The following is a 21,037-nucleotide window of genomic DNA, read 5'->3' on the forward strand; positions in this document are numbered from 1 at the left end:
TTTGGAGTCGACATGTTGCATATATGCTTATTGTTGTACTGGATGTCTTAAATTCACTGGCCTCAGCTACAGTGATACATCTTTATATTTGCAGTTTTTATTTTGTTCCCAAAAAGTATTTAAATAAATCTGAAACACGTCAGTACGATCGGATTGGAAGCTCTGTCTAAGAGGTTTTTCTTACAGAGGGTAAGAAGGGGGCAGGTTTAAGATTATAATTAGCACGTCATGGACCATATAATTGTTGAAATTTAATTTTTTTTAAAGAGGAAAATTCAATATTTATGGTTACACATTAAAAGACCAAAATTATCCAAGCGCTGAGTAGCCTTTGGGGAAGCAGGTCATCTTGAAGAAAATGTATATAATGAGACTCATTACAGTACTGAGATGATGTGAGGCTCCCCTGTCCCTACTCATTTAGAGAATCCCACATCCTTGCCACTCCTCCTCTCATACACATTCTCAATAAGCAGTGTGTGTGTGTGTGTGTGTGTGTGTGTGTGTGTGTGTGTGTGTGTGTGTGTGTGTGTGTGTGTGTGTGTGTGTGTGTGTGTCTTGTTCATCTGCTCGGCCTCAGGCCTGCCTGTGTGTGTGTGACACAGCTGCATGTGTGTGCATGTACAGTATGTGTGTGTGCTTCACAATCCACAAGGGAGCCTCATGTCCAAATTTATGCACTTTAAAAAAGAATACATAAACCCACAATTACAGTCACGTGCACGCACACACAGGCCAGTTCTGAGGTCAGTGGTTATCGTGCCACATATTTACATTCTCGTTTTAAGGAAACTGTGTACAAGGCAGTAGTAGATGGTGATCTGGCAAGGTGTAGTCTTTTTTTTTTAAGTCATTTTCATTTTTTTCTTTCGAGTAGGAGTATGAGAAAGAGGAAGTGCAGACATAAGACACGAAAACTAAGGTAAGAGAAAGGTCTCATCAATAAATAAATAAATAAACCAAGTATTGATCAATAAGTTAATAAGTTAAGTTAAAGGGGTCTGTCTGTACATGTGAGGAGAGAAATAGTGTGTGAGCGTGTGTGTGTGCGTGTTGTGGTCCGTTGGGGCTGTAGCTAAGGAGGAGAAGGAGCAGTAAACCCTCCCCCCCACAGGAACCCATAGCTTTATCCTCCTGTGACAACACAAACAGAGCTGCTTTGATACTTCCGGACCTAATGACTGAAGCACCGGCTGCAGATGTCGTCTTCAGAATGTAAATGCTATAACCATGCTTGTGTGAAATCAAAACTACATATGAAAACTGTAGGAGTCACACTGGGAAGTTAGAAGTAGACGAGGAAAACAACAATTTTGCCGTCATGGTAAACCTTTCTTAATAACTCGTGTATGTTCGTTCTTCAATTGTCTCTCTGACGGCAGGCTGTTCCCCAACAACACTTTTGTCTTAACATGGTCAGACGACTCTGCGTATGAACTAGTGTGTGTCGAGCATACTGACACTTCAGACAATTGGTCTCGGGTGGATTGGGTAGCTGTATGATATCAAAAAAGCTAAATGTATCCAAGAAGCATTCGAGATGGACTGAAATCTAATTGTTAAAAACACTAAATATAAATCCTCCATGTGTTCGCTTACATGTATGAATGTTTGTTAGCTGAACTGTTAATCTCAGAACTAAACTACTACAATGCTGAAGATATTCTTCTTCTGGTGTTTTTTGTAACTTTGGGGAGCCAACGTATCTTCATTTAATTATGAATCATTATAGGTTCTTATGGTATGCTTTAGTTTTAACGAGGTGTAAGAGCAAGTGGTTCATATCCCCCCCCCCCCAGATCTACAGTCAGTCTGGCAGTGAGAACGTAACTACAGTTTATTACAACGCAAAATGGAAGAAATAAAACTTGCTGTACTAAGAATGTAGAGTAGAGATTGTAAAAGAGGAGAGAAAGCGTGTGACTGGCAGCTGCATAAATACGTCATCATATATCATACACAGACATGTAATAGGAGTATTGATCATCGTCGTCATATATCATAGTAATGATGCATTGCCGTGGCGAACTTGCAGTGAATGTGTGGCGATCGGGGAAAAACCCAAAGTTTGGAGTGTGTGAGTGTGTGTCTTTGTCAGTGTGTGTTTCTTTGCCCTTGTTGGAGTGTGTGTTTGGGGGAAGTTGGGGGACATCAGCTGTTGTACATTCACGGTGAGCGCTTAGGAGGCGCTGTCCTGCCATTGCCTTCACAGGCCGGGACAGGAGGGTTGGATTCAGGGGTCGTCTGTAGGTGTGTGTTGGTCAGCGTGGTTAAAGTTGAAGGTTGTGGCAGGGTGGTTGGTTTCTTCTAGAGAAGGATGCATTTTCCTTTCTCTACCCATGGGTTGTTCTTCATCAGCTCCGGGTTCAGGAAGGGATCCTCTGGGACGCCGTCCTCTATCCACTTTACCAAACTTTGTGGAGAGACAGGGAGAGACGGAGACATTTTTCAAATTCCAGAGGAAGTTTATAACCATCCATCCTCTATCCACTTTCACTCTCTTTCCATACAAGGCAAGAAAGAGAGGGAGAAGCTGAGCAACCAGAAGTAACTCATTACATTTCCTTCTGCAACTGTAGCTTTCTGTGTACTTCATTTTACCTAAGTCCTTTTATTTAACCAAAGTGTACTGAGTGATCTAATTTTACTTTTTGCACTTTATTGTGTAATTTATGTAATTTTCCACTAGCATTAAAGGATTGTTTGATATATTAGGAAATACACTTATTCATTTTCTTGGCGAGAGCTGTACGAGATGATTAAAACCAGTTTTATGTTCGTAGGACAAATTTGCCGCTAACACACGGATGGTTAGCTTTGCGGAGCGCAGCAACTTTCTCTGCTTGTAGTCCGCTCTATAACGGCCCGTAATATATAAGACACAACATATTGTTTTTACACTTTGGATTTTTTGTACGAATTAAACAGAGAAGACGTATCCTGTTCATTTGTGAGCTTTAGAGGTGGTGGCTAGCTGTTTCCCCTTTAGCTAGGTCTTAATGCTAAGCTAAGCTATTGGCTGCAAATTAAAAGTTTACTTAATTAATAAGCAATAAAACCTAAAGCTTCAAGACATATTTTTTTAATACAACATTCTGAATCTGAACTTTTCAGAATGGCGCTGCTCTCCGCAGGGCTCTGCTAGCGCATTTCTGCCAATTCTGCTTTGTAACTAATCCTGAATTACTTCACCGTCTTACTCTTCTTTTCTTGTGCTACTGTCACACTACGTTTAAGCATGTCTCAGATACACATTTCAAGAAATACCATGTGTTTACTTCCTGTTTTACTCTTGTCATAAAACCATCAAAATGTTAATCCGTGAAATGATTAAACGCACACGGGTAATAGCACAAGTACATTAAGATTATGATTCAGTAATGAATGTTAGCAAAGTAACGGTTACTTTAGGCTACCTTAAGCTACGTGTTGTATCAGACAGTAGAGAAAAACTGGAAGAACTGGTACTGGTGTAGGAAGGTGTTTTATTGTTTCAGGAATTGAATGTTTTATGTGGTAAATAAAAAATATGTTATTTCTTCTCTCAAAGGTTACATAGTATCAAATGTATGTATTATAGTCTCACTTTAAAGTCAGTTAATTATCCATAACAGCACTTATTGAGTAAAACAATGCACTCTTTCCATCACTGCACCTCCCACTTGTTTCATTTTCACTATATTTTGAAGCAGGGTCTGAAAACACTGACCCTGAATACATTCGTACTCTACATGAAAAACAGCCGGTCCTCCAGCAGCGCAGATGAAGTGTTTCTTCTGAGCTTCCTTGATTGGCCCTTATCTAGTAGCACTGCAGTGAGATCATGAGACAGACAAAGAGAGTGCTGAACAAAACTAAATGACGGCTGCAGCTTTGCTTAATGACTCGATGTGCACTGCAGCTGTGACAATAGCCTTCAAGGCAGTATTAGTTAATGAAGTCATATCACTGTTTTATTATTGTGGGGGAATGACTAATGCTGTCATATCCAAAGTCATTGTACTTCATTTATCATTGTACTTATTACCACGAACAACAGCAGTATTTCTTGCTTTATGCGAGTAGCATTTGAATCGGTGTATAATTGAATAACCCACTGAATACTGGAGTTACCTTGGAAACAGCAGTTGGTTAAACGATCTCAACTCAAGGTCCATTTACTCACTTCTTCTGGAGCTCCCAAGCATGTGCCTGTATGGCAGATGGGGTTTGCTCAATAGTCATGGAAGTGTGGTTAAAGTTGTCAACTGCCACACTGACCAGTAACTTTTGAGGCCTCATATTTGGGAAATGTGCCTTCTCGCCTATAAGACCACAGTACAACAGACATGTGTTGTATTCTTACAATTAACTGGCTCTCAAACTCTTTATTTCTATTTTTTACAACAATATTGTTGCTACAATGGTGGTTGTGTGTCTTTAAAAGGTAACAGAATCCACCTGCCAGCCCCTCTAAAACTCAATATTAACACAACAAATATTGAGCCAGGCTATATTTCTGTTTCCAGTCTTTGTGCTAAGCTAAGCTAAATGCTGTTCATCTTATCAACTAACTCTTGGCAAAACAGCTGAGATGCACAACTGTTACATTGTTGCAGGATGTTTGTTGTCATGTTTCTTGGTGGTGCAATTTAAAGAAATGTTTTGGGGCTTGAACTCTGTGCAGGTGCTTGTAGAGCTATTGTGGACTAACTACTCACTCAGTCACTGTTTTGGAAGATTTCTCTCGTTTGAAGGCCAGCTGATACTTGAGGCTCTCCACCTCCTTCTTCATCTGGGGCAGGTCCATCTCATCCATGGCTGCAGCTTGATGTAGGGCTTTTTTCTACCTGTGCACAGCGGGGAGGCCAGAGTTAAATTTACACAGTACATTAACGCTGTTAAATAGTAGTCATACAAACTCCATACAACTGCGCCCTGCAGCAAAAACACAGCGAAGTTCATCTGATTTATAACCGCTGCTAAGCGATTCCACCTACAGGAGGGGAGGATAGAGGCTATTAAACGAACAAGTGCTGCCAAAACTGGCAGACCCACTTAACTCCACAGGATACACGATGCCTTCTTTTGTGTCCTTGGGGCTGCATGTTTCCGCTTTGGAAAAGGTTCCTCAGCTTTAATGAATATGCCAAATTTAATTAGGTTTGCAACCAACCTGCCAGCAGGTCAACAGCGTATACATTTTATGCACATTTTAGTTCATTTATATTGACATGTGCTGCAGGTTAGCGTATAGTTGATATTTAATAACCGAAGGGAGTGAAAAGAGAGAAATGTTTTGCTTATATGCCCAAAAAAGAAGAAGGACGGCCTGTACTTGTGCTGCATCTCATTTTTCCCATTTGCCCTCAATTCTCCCCCATCCTATTGCGTGTGTAGTGGAGTCCCAACTCAAAACTTCACTCTGTGAGATGAGCGCTTAGCCCTCCCCTCCACACCCCAGCACATCGAGGGCTATCAGAGGCACAAAAAAACAGTAAAAGGCAGTGATGCAGATTTAAAGGGACAGTCCACCCCAAAATCAATAATATATATTTGTACCTGTCGTGCTATTTATCAAATGTAGATTGTTTGTGTGAGTTGCTGAGTGTTGGAGATATCGGCAGTAGACATGAATGTATCTCTCCAATGTAATGGAACTAGATAGGACTTGGTTTGTGGTGCTCAAAGCACCAAAAAATACATTTGAGACTCAACAGCAAAGTCTCTTCCCAGAAATCATGACCCAGTTATTGAAGATAATCCACAGACTTGGTTGAGAGCAGTTTCATGTAGGAACTATTATCTTTCTAACGGAATACGCCCGGGAACCGTATCAACGCACAGAAGACGTATAGAGGAGAGTCTCATGCTCACTTGTTGGCGGGTGTAGTTGGTAATTTGGTGATAATAATTAATAATAATAATAATGTTTGTTGCAGGGAGAGTGTGTGTTTTTGGAGCAATGGGCCTTCAGAACAATGGCCGCTTGTTTTTGGGACAACGGGCTGTCGGTCCAATGGGACATTTTACGGACTATTAGAGGTTTCTGAATGACGGTCAGTCCTTTGTAAAAACAGGGCCAGGGTGAATGTTTTTTCAAACAAGACACACGTCGCTTAGCTGACGCATGGAACAGGTTAGGACATCTTCATTGGGAAAAACTAAAACAATCTGATGTTTGTTCGTATTCATCACGAGATGTTAGCCTCAGTCTTTTAGCGCATGTAAGTCGCCATCAAGTGCATATTTAAGACTCCTTTAAATGGGTCTCATTTTATAACTAGTCAACTTCAAACATTAAAAAGTCCGCTGGAGGCAGCATTTTCAACCTATTCCTGAAGCTTTCGTTAGCTTAATTAGCTAGCTATAACTATTGGGGTTTCTGAATAATGGTCAGTCTCCAGGTTTCCAGTCTTTATGCTAAGCTAGGCTAAACACATACTTACTTTATTCTCTTACTTAACGCGCAGTTATGAGTTTTATCAACATTCTCATTTCACTCTCAAACATAACATCTTGTGTGATGAAAAGTATATTTCGGACTTTACATAACCCACTGAGGCACACACACTTTTGGTTGTGAAGGGTTAAAGTAAAAGTAAGGGCTTTTTTTGAAATGTATTTTGGGCCATGACCAGTTTGTACCTCTATCTCATGTGGTTAGGGGAAACCCTTTATCATATATTAACATAAAACTAATAATTGGAATTTGTAACTTAGGATACTGCAGTCAAGAAAGCCAAACATGCCGGTGGTCAAGTCTCTACAGCAATATTGTCTTCATTTTCTTCCGCTGCATCTTTTCTTTGTCTGTGTGTGTCTCTCCCTCTCCCTCTCTCTCCCTCTCTCTCCCTCTCTCTCTCTCTCTCTCTCTCTCTCTCTCTCTCTCTCTCTCTCTCTCTCTCTCTCTCCACACCCACGCTCTGTGTCCACTATACCCTCTCAACAATACTCTTCCCCTCTTATGTGTGTACTTGTGTCTGTGTACCCTTGAGTGTGTGAGTGTGTGTGTGTGTGTGTGTGTGTGTGTGTGTGTGTGTGTGTGTGTGTGTGTGTGTGTGTGTGTGTGTGTGTGTGTGCTCGCCTGTGTGAGTTATTTGAAGATTCGGGATGAGCCGAGCGATGGTCTAGTCTGCACAGAATCGATCTCACTGAGGTGCTTCAACACAGAAATAACAATTGTATTTTTTAAGGGACATTAAATAATACTTGATATTATGCAATTGTCCTTTATGGCAGTTCAGTGAGTGAGGGGGCATTGTGAGGCAGAAAATAGCAGCTCTGAATTCAAACACCTACTTCACCACATGGTCAGGATGCTAATGAAGTACATCAACCATAACAATACAATAGGCATTTGTAGTATATTTATTCAAATGGCTATGAAACTCTGTACTTCTATTTTTACCCAAATGCAATGCAGTTAAAGACAAATATAGAGTAAAAACAAGGACCTAATAAAACAAAAACATACTAGCTTTTATTCTACATACAGTATGCTCCTATAGTCGTCACATGTTAGAAAGTAATGTTCCTTACCATTCCCTTAAAATGGATATTATATTAAAATAAGATGTTGGAAAGATGAATCAATGATCTGTCTGATCTAAAGGTCTAAAGGCCTTGACACACTAGACTAGAGGGTGTTTCGTGCGATTAATTCACAAATCAATAACTGTTGTTTTTGTCCTTAATACTTTAGCAACAAAAAAGAAGAAGGTTAATTTTTCTGATCTTTTGCACCGCGAATAAAGGCATCAACAAAATAAGTTGTGCAGATAAGTCACCTCGAAACGTACATTATAGTAATGCAGCCGAGGGTTAGGAGTTGCACTTATTGGATTATAAAATAACAACCCGGAGGCTCAGTGGTAAACTTTATTACTCCTTTCCACCTTGACATAGGCAGCACATACCGAATCCACTACTTACGATCTTACCTTTCACAATAAAAGCCTTAGACATATACACTGCGTAACTGTTTACCAGAGGAAACCCAAATTCACTCAGAGCATTTTGCTAAAGGGAAACTCAAGTTTTGCAACTGTCGCAAATTAGCATCGGATGCGAGTATTTTGCATTTCCGGGTCGTTTATTTGTCACGTGTATGATTTAAACTACAAAGCTATTTCTTATTTGATCTTCTTCATAAAAAGTGATTCAAGATAAAAGGCAAGAGAAGGTTGTGGAGACAGCCAGTGAGAGAGAGACATAGAGACATTTATAATGAGATGCGTGTGTATATGTGTGTCCACCAGGTGCAATATGTATGTGTCTTACCAATATTAGACAGACAGAGAGAGGCAGAGCGATGGCTGGTTCCTGGCTGAGATCAGGTTACAGCAGCATCCTCCAGAGACGAAGGAGGATTGAATGCGTTCTTCTTTCTAACTCTATCACTCACCATCTCCTTCATCCTATTTTCCCCTCTCTTCCTCTTTCCCACTTTCACTATTTGTCTGCTCTATCATTCTGTTTCACAGCCTCTACCTCCAGTCTCATTTTCTCTCTTCTTATCAGCCAGTGTCTCTGTTTGTGTCATTCTCGCCATGTTCTTTAACTCTTTCTCTCAGAGGGATGCACCAAGCTCGGGAGTAGACTGGTCTTAGGATGTAAAGGTGGTGTGTTATGGCTCACTGTGTACAGCTCAAAGAAATCACTGCATAATTAACAAATAAAGGCTCCAAAAAACAAACTGTCTGAACATTAATATAATATAAAGTAATTGCAGCTTTACACCTCTTCCTAACTTACAGCGAGCGTAATTGTAAAATGATCCAGATATACGAGCGATGTCGCAGCGCAAGAAGGGGGGGGGGGGGATTTCTTTTAGATTTCTCTCACTGCTAATTATTTTTTTATTCGTAACGTAATTTTTTTAAGCATAAATCATTTCCTCAGCTAGAATGATTATTTTTTGTGATTTGTACACTGTGATATTTTATCGGAAACATCTAGGACATCAGCCTCAATTTGAAAATATGTTGGAGGTGGAGCAAGTTTGCAAAACTTTGCACAAATAGAGCCAGGATGAGTTTTTAACATTATGTGTATTCCTGAGGTTTACTCTCAATATCCTCACACAAATCGAAGTCCACTCCAGCAATTACACATTTTAACAAAGTAAAACTACGTTCTCTTTTGTGAGCAGAGCATAAACCAGCTTCCATGTGCAGGTACTCGTCCATATCCATCAAACTAACCAAAGTTCTCTTCTGAAGTTGTTTTGTGCACTTTTAGCTGCTATCACTGATGTCTTAAAACCTGCACGGCATTCTCGACTCGCTCATGGGCTCCTTGTCAAAGCGCTGTTGTCCTCTCTTTTCTCCTCTTACTCACCTGTCTGTATCCATTGTATTCTTCCCATTGTCTTCTCTCTCAATCATTCACCTTTTCCATTGTCCTGTCTCCCTTTACCTCTACCTTTACTTTTTTGACTTTTTAACTTTACTCTGCCTCTCATTTGCTCAATACCCACTTGTGTACATATGTCCGTGTTTATCTTCTGCATCTCAGTTACCAGCTAATTAACACCTGAGCAAACTTTAAGCCTCTGACGTCAAGCAATGTAACCATTCAACTAATAGAAATCTAGATCACAGAAAGAGTATTACCACGTGGCTTCCTGTTTCCGCTCTGCTGCATTCTCACTGCCTTCCTTTCATTGCTCTGTAATATCAGTTTTCTTTCTGTCTCCTACTGGTTTCCACAGATGCCTCTTCACTAAGTGCTCCCTGTCCATTTTCACACAACGGTTAATCCATTGCTTCACACATTATCAATTTCTCTTTCTCTTTGATGCCCAGCCAGGAGTTGTGGTTATATAACCCCTCCGAAATAACACATTCCACCTAAACCACCAGTCGTATTTAAAGGTTCTTATTAAAACACCACTGTATCTTTGAAAATGTTCTCGTGATCTCTTGATAAAACTTCTATAAACCAATTTAATGAACCCTCGTCTGCTCACTGTCACATAGACGACATCGGCTTCCTCAGAGGTTCTCTTAAGGATAACATCTTTTCACCATATGCCACACTAGAAACTCTAAAAGCTTTCATTCTTGTTCGCACAGGATGTAGTAAGGATGTGTATTGGCTGTCTCCTGCTGGCTTTTAATGTTAATGTGTTCTCTGGACACGTGTAGATTTTACAGACCTACACAGTGGAAATACACAGCAAGTGGTCTGAACAATAATGGGCATTGCAGTAGGGGGGGCAACAGACACGGTTCTGTACATACAACACTGTGTGTCTGCATTTACTGAATAGGCTGATGACATAATGTGCACCACTTGGACCTTCGTGGCTACAAGGATGGGATAGTGTCATTTTGGTTTAAGCCTCGGGACTACAGTCGCGCTAGCATCTCTGTGAGGCTGTATTTCACTGCTTTGAGCTAAATGCTAACGTCAGCATCTTCATGTTCACAATGCTAACAGGTTTATAGCTAGCAGGTGTCATTTTTATTATGGTCACCATCTTAGTTTAGCATGTAAGCACGGTGCCTGGATGAAAAGTCAAAGTATACAAAATACATTTTCAGGGAGCCGTGAAATTTCTGTGCAAAGGTTCATGGTGATCCAATAGTGCTGAAGTATTTCAGTCCGGACCAAAAGTGGTGGACTGCCTAATGACAAACCGACTGTCGGCACTGCCATCCCTAGAGTCACGCTGATAGTACAAAAAAGATTGAATGTTCCTCATCTGCTGCACTGGATCAGTGTACTGTGTGATGTCTTTTCCTCAACCGAGCTGCTGAATCCCTTTAGAAATAAGCTTCTTTTTATGCGTTTATACATAATCTGTGTACCGTCTGAAGCAGGGTTTGTCTGCGTTTGCACTGGAACAACAGTGCCCTGTGCTTTGCATACAATCTGACTTCTGAAACACAGTGCACTGCAGCCTTCATGGCAGTGGTCTCATTTTTGCAGTATTTGTACTTAATATGGTTTGGGTGTGTATGCAGTGGTTACTGCAGCGGAGATGGAGCTGTACGTCTAAACTGGGACAGGTCAGGTTTGCCTTAAAATTACGCTCAGGTATTGTGTAAGATCAAGAACCAGTTAATTACATTTGCTTTATTAAAAACTATTCTCTGAGATCTTCTAATCAAACTTTTTTTTCTTCTCTGCTCAAAGGCAAATCCAGTTACTCCAGCGCGTTTTGTCACAGGTGATAAATAACCCACTGGGCCTCGGAAATGTGTTGTTCAGTCGTAGTGTGGCTCAGTTTTTGTATTATATTTGTGTGTGTGTGTGTGCTGCTTTTTAAAGACATGTTTTGGGTTGTGTGTGTGTGTGTGTGTGTGGTGGGGACTTTGTGGTGGTTGTTTTAGGTGGGGATATGTAGGTTGCATGGTGATTTGGGTCAAAAGCATCCGGAGATTAACCTCTACCCCTGTCTCTGTGCCTGTCTTCCCAGCTTCACACAGTAATATACTGTATTTGTGCGTGTCAGTGGAGCAGGTGGCACTTTGTGGTGAGCTGCTACCAACGCTTAATGTGTTGTCTGACTTGACGATCTATGATGATGGCAGAGATTGCAGCTTGAAGGAGAAATCAAAGGGGAAAAGGACGTGAAAAAAGTGAGTGAGTGAAAGAGTACCTTATAAACCAACTAGAGCATTGCGCTCCCAGACTGCAGGGTTACTTATGGTTCCTAGAGTCTCTAAGAGTACAATGGGAGCCAGAGCCTTCAGCTATCAAGCTCCTCTCCAGTGGAACCAGCTTCCAGTTTGTGTTCGGGAGGCAGACACACTCTCCACATTTAAGAGTAGGCTAAAGACTTTCCTTTTTGATAAAGCTTATAGTTAGGGCTGGCTCAGGTTTGCCCTGGATCAGCCCCTAGTTATGCTGCTATAGGCTTAGACTGCCGGGGGACACCTCCCTGCTCTCTTCCTTCTCTTCCTCTCTCCTCCCCTCCCTCTCTTCTTCTCCCTCTCTATCTGTATGCATTTATGTAAATGTATGTTACTAACTCACCATCCGGGGTATCATCCCCGGAGTGTCTGTCTCTCATGTGGCAGGTTGCCACTGATAAAGTTTACGTCAGGATCATGAATCGTGGCTGCGCCTGCTGACCTGGTCCTGCTGGACACCGAGAAGCCTTATTGACATTTTCCTGGATTCATCCATACTTTCTATTTCTTTTTTTTTTCCAACACAACATAATTTCTGTCAAATGTTGTATTTGTACTATGTTGTTTATCCTGTACACACGACATCTATTGCACGTCTGTCCGTCCTGGGAGAGGGATCCCTCCTCAGGCTCTCAGGTTTCTTCCATTTTTTCCCCTTTAATTTTGGGGTTTCTTTTAGGAAGTTTTTCCTTGTGCGATGCGAGGGTCTAAGGACAGAGGATGTCGTAACCTGTACAGTCTGTAAAGCACACTGAGACAAATGTATAATTTGTGATATTGGGCTATACAAATAAATTTGATTTGAATTTGATTTGAAAGAGGTAAAGGCAGAACGAAGAGGATAAGACAGAGAGTGAGAGATGCAAGGCAAAGAGAGAGATGAAGGGAAACAGAGTGAGAGTGCCTCTATAGCTGCTGCATTGTAAATAGAGACTATAAATAGAAAGGAACAGGCAGAGCTCCTCTGACCAGCTGAGAGGAGTGGAGAGTAAGAAATAAGGAAGAGGCTCCTTGCTGTTAAACTGAGAAGGATAATAAATGCCAGACGCTGACAATGATGTTTGAGCTTTTACAACCAGCCGATCTGTTCGACACTTCAATGAGCTCTGAGGTGGCTGGGACCTGTCCAGCTGTTATCACGGCCCTGCCTGCATGGGGAAATGTCCAGTCGATGGGATCTGATCAATAGATTAGGCCTGAATTGGACTGGATTGAATAAAGGTTTTTCGTGTGTGAGGTCAGCTGTTATGTATCTGCCTGCCCCACTGTTCCCTCATTGTGAGGAGCCACATCAGAGTTCTCTAACCTGAGTGTGTGTAGCACCCATAGGGTGAACAGGGGACACAAAGCCAGGGCCTCTGCGTGAAGTGACTGTTAACATGAATTGTTAGAAAGTCATTAAACGACTACTAAGTGGCGCAAAATGACCACAAAGAGACACAAACGACTACACTAACGCAAAACGACCACAATGACTCAAAGTCACAACAAAGACGCACAGAATGACTACAAAGATGCAAAACAACCACAAAGAGACACAAAAAGACTAAAAGGACACGCTAAAGGACTACAAAGACACGGAAAAGGACTACAAAGACACACAAAATGACTACAAAGACACGCAAAAGGACTACAAAGACACGCAAAACGACTACAAAGACACGCAAAATGTCTACAAAGATGAACAAAAAGACATAAAACAGCTACAGAGAGACGCAAAACCAACACAAAGACAACTACAACGACTACAAACAACACGGCCATTTTGTCTTTTGTGTCTTTTTCAATCTGGATGTCCGACTTCCATGAAGGAGGAATGGGGGGGCTTTTGAATGTCTGTGTCCAGGAGTCCGTTGCCTCATTATCTGTCTATGCTATTTGGAGTTACAAAAAGCTGTTATTTATGGATATTATTTCATATGAGAATATTTAAAGTTGTTTCTTTGGCATTGAGTCTTAACATTTTTAATTTGACTAATGCGCCCCCTTCTTTAAAACTGTGCCCCAGTCTGGCCCCCTGCTCAGTCAGAAGTCTAAGACAAACATCTTCCATCGTTGAAACAGGGTCAGGTGAGGTCGGAGAAGGAGAATCAGAGATGGAGGAGGAGGAAGTGCAGAGGAGAAATCTAAGTTTTATGTAATATTCGTGGGTTTTCTATATGGCCCAGTATTGAGGTGTGTGTGTGTGTGTGTGTGTGTGTGTGTGTGTGTGTGTGTGTGTGTGTGTGTGTGTGTGTGTGTGTGTGTGAGTGTGTGTGCGTGTACGTGTGTGTGTGTGTGTGCGTTAGGAAGCTGGAGGCGGACTGCACAAAGTGTGAAATCGTCCACCCAGATTGTTTGTAAAGTGGCCCTAAAATATAGTCTAAATGATGATTTTTGCTTCTGATAAAAGACATTCATAGAAATTAATTGTCGAGCCAATATGATACCCAGCTTGTATTTTATATGCAAAATGATTATTGATGCAGATAGGCCTGTAATTGGGATATGACAGAAGACCCCACTGTGTTGGCACAACAGGCACGGTGAATTAATATAATTGCATTGTAATATATACATAGATCCTATATATTATACAGTATATATAATGTATAATGTGGCTATGAGAGACAGTCGCATCTCTTACCTCACTGATGCGCCGGTGGAGGCTGTTGCTCTTTCCAAGTCTGACCGGTGCAGTTACACCGGAGGGGGGGCAGAGAAGAAGGCTTGACCGACACAGGGATAGATGACTTTATTTCCCAGCTATAAAACAAATAACAGTAAACTAAATGTCCGTACACTTTGTTTCTGTCAGGGAGGCGGTGCGCACTCTCAGTATCCACTGGAAAAGATGAAGGATAAAATCCGCAGTCTCCGGAGTAAAAACAGACGATGACGACCAGTCTGAGGCTGTCTGGAGTGCTGGAGCAGTGTTTACCCGCTAGTTAGCCCGGTAGTCCGGTAGTGTGGTTGCTGCTGAAGCTTCCCGAGAATGAAGCGGGGGAAATAGGAAGCGGGCAAGTTAACGAGCTGGTCCGGTGCGCGCTCTGCCGTTCACTGCACGCGCCTCTGCTGGGAGCCTCCTATATGAGCGTCCGTGCGTGTGTGCGCGCGCGTGTAAGAGGGAGCGCGAGAGAGAGAGAGAGCGAGTTCCCTGAGGATGCGTTAAGAGAGTTGACCAGGCAAGGCGGTGGGGGTTAGGTACCAGAGTCAAAGAAGGAAGGATTTCAAACTGTCTTCACTCTCTTAATTGTGTGTGTGTGTGTGTGTGTGTGTGTGTGTGTGTGTGTGTGTTTTTGCCCCCATAGCCAGACTCTGGATTTCTGCCCTAATATGGCCACTTATAGCTCCATCTGTAAAAGGGCAGATTTAGGCTCCCTCTCTGCAGAGGGGGAAAACATTTTTGGGATTGGTTTTATTTCACATATGAGAAATACTAAATTTGAGACCACAGAAGAAGAGATTGGAGCTTGTTTGACTTTTTACATGTTGTGTCTACAGTTAAATAGCTGTTTCAGGGATTGTATTGTTGTGTGCTCGTCTGTCTGTATAACCTTTGAGTTACATTAAGTATTTAATGGCCTTCTCAAGCATTTGGTAGAACACATTTTTAGTATTAATATTTATTTAATAATTTGTATTTTTTAAAGGAGCAATTAATCAACATTCAAACCAGGTGTTAGCTATAATGCCAAATTCCCATCGGGAAGTAGCGAAGTGTGACCTGCGGCAAGTTTTTTATTCTGCGGCAAAGTGCTGCCTAACTTAAAGTTGGGGGTAGTTTAACTTTTTGCGGAGAAGTTAACAGTGTCCTCTGATGCGTTGGTTTGGTTGTTCTTCTGGCACACATACTGACAGCAATTAGTAGACAGGCCACCCCAGACGCAGAAAAATGTAATTATTGCGGCGAGCCTTGCTTCGCCAATCCCCGGTGTGAATTAGGCGTTAAACTAGTTTTCATCTGCAGTCCCTTTGCCGGATGTTGTTAGGCATCCTAGAATAATAAAGATAAGTCAATATGTATATGGAAGTTTCTGGTAAACCTGGGTTTATTATAGGATTATGAAATTAGAACTGCAATCATTATTAAAATGATTACAATGTTTTTGCATTTAGTTTAGTTTTAGAAGGCTTAGAATTGGACCAGAGAACTCAGAGTAAGACTAATTAAAATGTCCATTGTTTTTATCTGAGCAGGACCATTAAAGGGTTAATAGAAATTCACACGTTTTAGTCTCCCAGCCTGCATGGTGCATAATGACTTACATTTTCAATAGAAATCTCAATGCAAACAAGTACACGTGCTCAATTCATCAGTCCAGCAGCACACGGTTCATTCATCTTCATCTGTTCAGGTGTTCTATTGAGAGGGAAAATGCTTGATTCACCAATAACACGCATAGAAGAATTAATGCTAGGTGTTTGTTGAAATTAACATCAATAGAGAACTCAACGGAAAGGCAAATTTACCCTTAAACTAGAAGACAACATTTTCTGTGAGCTTGTTGCTGAAAATCCATGGTTGAAACATTTGAAAAAGTTGAAATACTGAAGAAGTTGGAATTGTAGTTGAAGTGGCAGAGGGAATACAAACACTGGCAGCAGCTTCATTTGCAGTTGTGTAATCACTGAGTGAAGTTGTGTTGAAGTGAAAGTGCTGAAGATTCGATGGTATGGAGCACTGAGAGAAGTTGAAATGTCAGTGGAAGCGTCGGTGATGAATTGAGCTACTGAACAAGTGTCAGTTGAGGTGGGAGTCCTGAAAAGTATTTTATGTGTCATTTCAAGTTTATAAACCGAGAGACATGTCAGTTAAAGTGTCAGCTGAAGTGTAAACACTAAAAATACAGAAGCGATGATATCAGTTGAAGAAGTGTTGGCTGAAGTGTAAGCACTGAGAGCAGAAGTTTCCAACAACAGCAGCAACAGCACTTTGTTTGTAACAAACAGAAGAAAAACTGCCAGATAGCATGAACAGTAAAATTAACTCTGGATGAATAAAGAAAAAGGTACCACCTCCAGAAAATCAAACATGAAACCAGAGTAAGGATAGCTTTTAAGGAGGTACAATGCAGATTATGTCACTATACAGTAGATTTCACCATAAATAGCATAAAGAATATCAAGTATTATTCCTTTTAAATAAAGAATTTAAGAGGAAACTGATTTAATTTCAAGCCAAATTGTCAAATCTAAAGGTGAAACCAGTCAAAAGTGAGACTTCAGTGGCGGCTGCATTTGTCCTGTCTTCAGACTTTCCATTCAGAGCGGAGCAGCAGTCCTTCCTGGTATATTGTCAGTGCTGGTATCCACTGCTGCTATCAGCACAGTGTTCTTCAGAGTGTGGTACAGATAGCTGTCCTGAGCAGCGCTTCATTCCTGCTCTTATAACATCACACTAAATGACTTTCTGGTCTGTGCTGAATCAGCAGATTTGAGTAAATTGGCATCATCTGTCAGGAGAGGTCTTGTAATATGAGACAGGACGCTGAACTCAAATGTAAAGTCTGTAAATACAACCCTGTCTCCTACAAATGGCATTCTATATAACTAAACTGCATTCTCAATTACATTCAACATTGTGAATTGAAATAAAGCTACTATCATTGTTTGGGTTGAAGTAAGCATGTTTATTAAGTTACGTATGTAAGTGACGTAAGTTTAGTATGTAACGCGAGTCGATTTACGTGAGTAAGTTAAAAGAAGTCAACATTTGCTTTTGGTTTCACACGGGACACTAATAGGGGCCACCGGGGTAGAAGTCCTGTGTTTTTTATACCCATCCATCCACCTCAACCTCCTTTCTTCATGGACTTATGCCGCCTTTGATCAGTAATGTATTTGTGATGTCAAAAACAAGCGTAAGACAGGAGCAAATGAAACGTAATTGACGATGCCATTTTGTTTTATGGAAACATATTTTTTAGGAGACCAGGCTGCTACATGAGATGATGACTTGTCCTACATTTAAAGGAACAACTGCTAAAGACATGATGACATGTTTTATTAAAACTTAAACCCACCATACACAGTTTCAAAGCATTTTACAGCAGAACACACAGCTGTTGTTGTTGTTGTTGTTTTTCTGCACATGAATAAAATTCTCATGTAACTATTCATCAATGTTGAGGAGAGTAAAAACAGGATTGAGAGAGACGATGGCAGGAGAAATTTAGATGGAAAAAATGAGAAAGTGTTATTAACACTCCCCCCTCCCCCACTGTAACAGACATGACACTCTGCAGGCTCCATTAAGAGCTGTGGCCATCTCAGAGAGTATAGATATCAGGAAGCTGGCTAGATGAAATTAGTACCCTTTCACCTCTTATGGTCATGGTCTGCCACTCTTCAAAGTCCCCCTGGAGAAAATCCATTTCAGATGATTTCATGTACCGTAGCCATGCTGCTGGAGCCAAAGTTCACACAAAGGCGGTCAACCACTCACAAAGGAAGTGTGAAATGACCGGCAAATTGGCTGTCCCACTGTCCTAGAAAAACGCTGAAGAGTTGTTGTTTTTTTTACACTCCTTGATTCCCAAGAGCAGAAAGCAGAGGGTCAGATTGAGAGCTGGGCAGCGTCAGATGTACTTATGCTACATTCATGCCATGTCAGCAGAATGGTAAGAGCAGGAAGATGTGCTGTTGGTAAGACTTGGGAGCATTCAGATATTACATACGTACTTGATGAATTACAGTAATATTCCTTCATTCTTCTAAAGACCTATGAGTGACATGAATCATAATTTAGTGACCATTCAACCTGAAATTGCTATGCTGAATCACCTTTATCACTGACTTAGTAGCTTATAGCAGTGGAGTTTTTTGTTCATCAACTATACCGGCTTTTGTCTGATGTGGGGTGATAGAAACAGCTGCCTGCTGCATCTTGAGACAAAGCTGATGAGAGCTGTGAGACTCAACCATAAGATGCTAAAATTCTTTGTACAGTTGAGGGGAACGGCAGAGTCGGTTGATCATTTATTAAGGGTTTGTCACTAAAAGCCCCACGTTTTAAATTACACATGGTTGTTTAATACAGCATGTTGCCCCAGGAGACAACTGTTTGTGTCCTGTGTCAAACCAAAAGTCAAAGTTGACTTATTTTAACTTACATAGTACGTAAGTGAGCCTGATGCTGATACTTTCCATTTGCTAATTGGCACAAAACACATGTTTAAATACAGCTTAGGCTGATGGGAATGTAATTAGTTTCTCAGGTTTCTGGTCATAAACCAAATAATTGAACAAACAAAACTGATGACTGGATGAAAAGTCAGGGAATTAAAGTTATTACAGTTTCCCAGGGGGACAATAAATATCAGTAAAATATTTCATGGACAATCCATCTAATAGTTGTCAAGATATGGCTAAATAATTGATTATTGCAGCTTTAAAGGTTCAATGTGTAAGATATGCCAAAATGTAAACTTAAAACATTACAACAATTAACTAACATTATCAACAGAGTGTGAAGAGGTAACAGTGTTGACGTTATGTCAAAGACGTCTATGTGTTGTGTTGCAGAGATATCTACTGAAGTTAGCATGCTAACTGACTAGCCCTGGCCTGTCCTGTCTTGTAATACCACGTGTTCCTCTAGAGGTGATAGTGAGTCGACACAGTCTGACCTCCGAGCCGCTGGAGCTGCTCGCTGCAAGCTCCCCTCCTGGAAAGCAGTTATATGTTAGTGCTCGTCTGTGGCGCCCTTTTACTTAAAACAGTTAGAACATATATGACACAAAATAACAGTTCTAATATGACTCCATTTAAGGCTTGATATTCTCCGAAACACCCAGGCCACCCTGCCGTTGCCACAGAGAAGGCTCTGGAAACACCTTCTGGCTTTAGACAAGCCGTTTCTAATCCAGGAAGTGTCCACTCTTATTCCCGTTCCCATTAATCTGATATCATAGCTAGTGTGACATATTTGTTGAACGCTCAGAGCAGTAAAAAGGTTCTGGATTAGATTAGATCCCAGTTTGTTGTGTAAATGTGCACGCTGCGCTCTATGTGTGTGTGTTTGGTGTGTTGGGATTAGACGTCCTTCAACAGATTACTGATGCTCCATTAGAGAAAGTCTGCTGATTTAGTAAAACCAATACATCGAACACACTTGTGATCAGGACTTCTACACACTGTGACACCATACACACACACACACACACACACACACACACACACACACACACACACACACACACACACACCTTCAAAAATTGATATCTTCACCGGTGGTGGAGTTATTCGACCATGCAAACACAGCCATCCTCGTTCATTCCTCCAACCACTTTTTTGAAAAGGTCGGCGTTACAATATTTGCGCATATTTCGATATCCAAGTCTTTGATAATGTTTGTGTATAATGCACAGTGCTGACCTAAACAGGCAAGAGGCCGTGTGTCGCAAAGTGCTGTGAAAACCCCATATTCTGAATGTGCTGTGTACATGTCTATAGAAGGCTCCAAAACCTGCATCACCATATCAGCAGATCCCACGTCTCCATTTCAAAATGCTACATTCGGAATGAGGCCTGATCCAGAATATCCATACAGAACATGCTGTTTACAGGACCTGTATCAAATTCAGAATATCGTCACATTTGGAATAAAAAAAGAATATTAGTGTGCATATAAATGTAGTCAAAGAAAAATTAAGTAAAGAAACACACATTTAATGTTCTGTCATTTTGACACTATTCTAATACTAGGGTTAGGGTTCAATGCAGAGTCTAAATGACACTGTGTGTATGTGTGTGTGTGTGTGTGTGTGTGTGTGTGTGTGTGTGTGTGTGTGTGTGTGTGTGTGCGCTGTGTACATGTGTGACGATAAAAAGAGGATTGACATTGCGCTTAATGTTTTTAAGAAGAATTGTTCAACATTTCGGCAGATATGCTGATTTGCTTTCCTTGCGAGAGTTAGGTGAGAAGATTGATACGACTTTCATGTCTGTGAAGTAAATATGAAGCTAGGTTGCGGCCGGTTAGTTTAGCTTAGCATAAAGACTGCAACAGGGGGAAACAGCTAGCCAGGCTCTGTACAAAGGTAACAAAATCCAGCAGCCTGCTCACTTATTAATCGTTTTTATACCTTTGAACAGAGCCAGGCTTGCTGTTTTCCCGTGTTTCCAGTCTTTATGCTAAGTTAAGGTAAGCTAATTGGCTGCTGGTGGTTGCTTTATATTTAAGTATCACCTTTTTTATGTTCCAAAATGTGAACTACAAAATAATTTAACATTACGCTCCCCAGGGTGAAATGTGTCACTACACCTCACCTTAATGAGGTTCAAACAACGGCATCATCACAAGTATTACCTTTTTTTACATCATTTTATTTTATTTTTCCTTTTAGGAAGAATTCCTTTGATTTGTCTTCAAATTAAATTAATAATTATTGTATAAATCTGCAGAATATTCAGTAGGAAAAATGAATTGC

At 41.0% G+C, this 21,037-nt stretch overlaps 1 protein-coding gene across 1 annotated transcript; it reads right to left on the bottom strand.

Moving 5' to 3' along the window:
- Positions 1-769: 769 nt before the first annotated feature.
- On the bottom strand, positions 770-14,648 carry gng13b (guanine nucleotide binding protein (G protein), gamma 13b). The gene is made up of 3 exons (XM_029438580.1): positions 14,251-14,648; positions 4,701-4,829; positions 770-2,413 (listed from the first exon to the last, which is right to left on the bottom strand). The coding sequence occupies exons 2-3, from the start codon at positions 4,796-4,798 to the stop codon at positions 2,308-2,310; spliced, it is 204 nt and encodes a 67-aa protein (XP_029294440.1). The 5' UTR covers positions 4,799-4,829; positions 14,251-14,648; the 3' UTR covers positions 770-2,307.
- Between the last annotated feature and the right edge of the window lie 6,389 nt (positions 14,649-21,037).

Source organism: Cottoperca gobio, chromosome 8 (assembly GCF_900634415.1).
Source record: "Cottoperca gobio chromosome 8, fCotGob3.1, whole genome shotgun sequence".
Classification (NCBI taxonomy): Eukaryota; Metazoa; Chordata; class Actinopteri; order Perciformes; family Bovichtidae; genus Cottoperca; species Cottoperca gobio.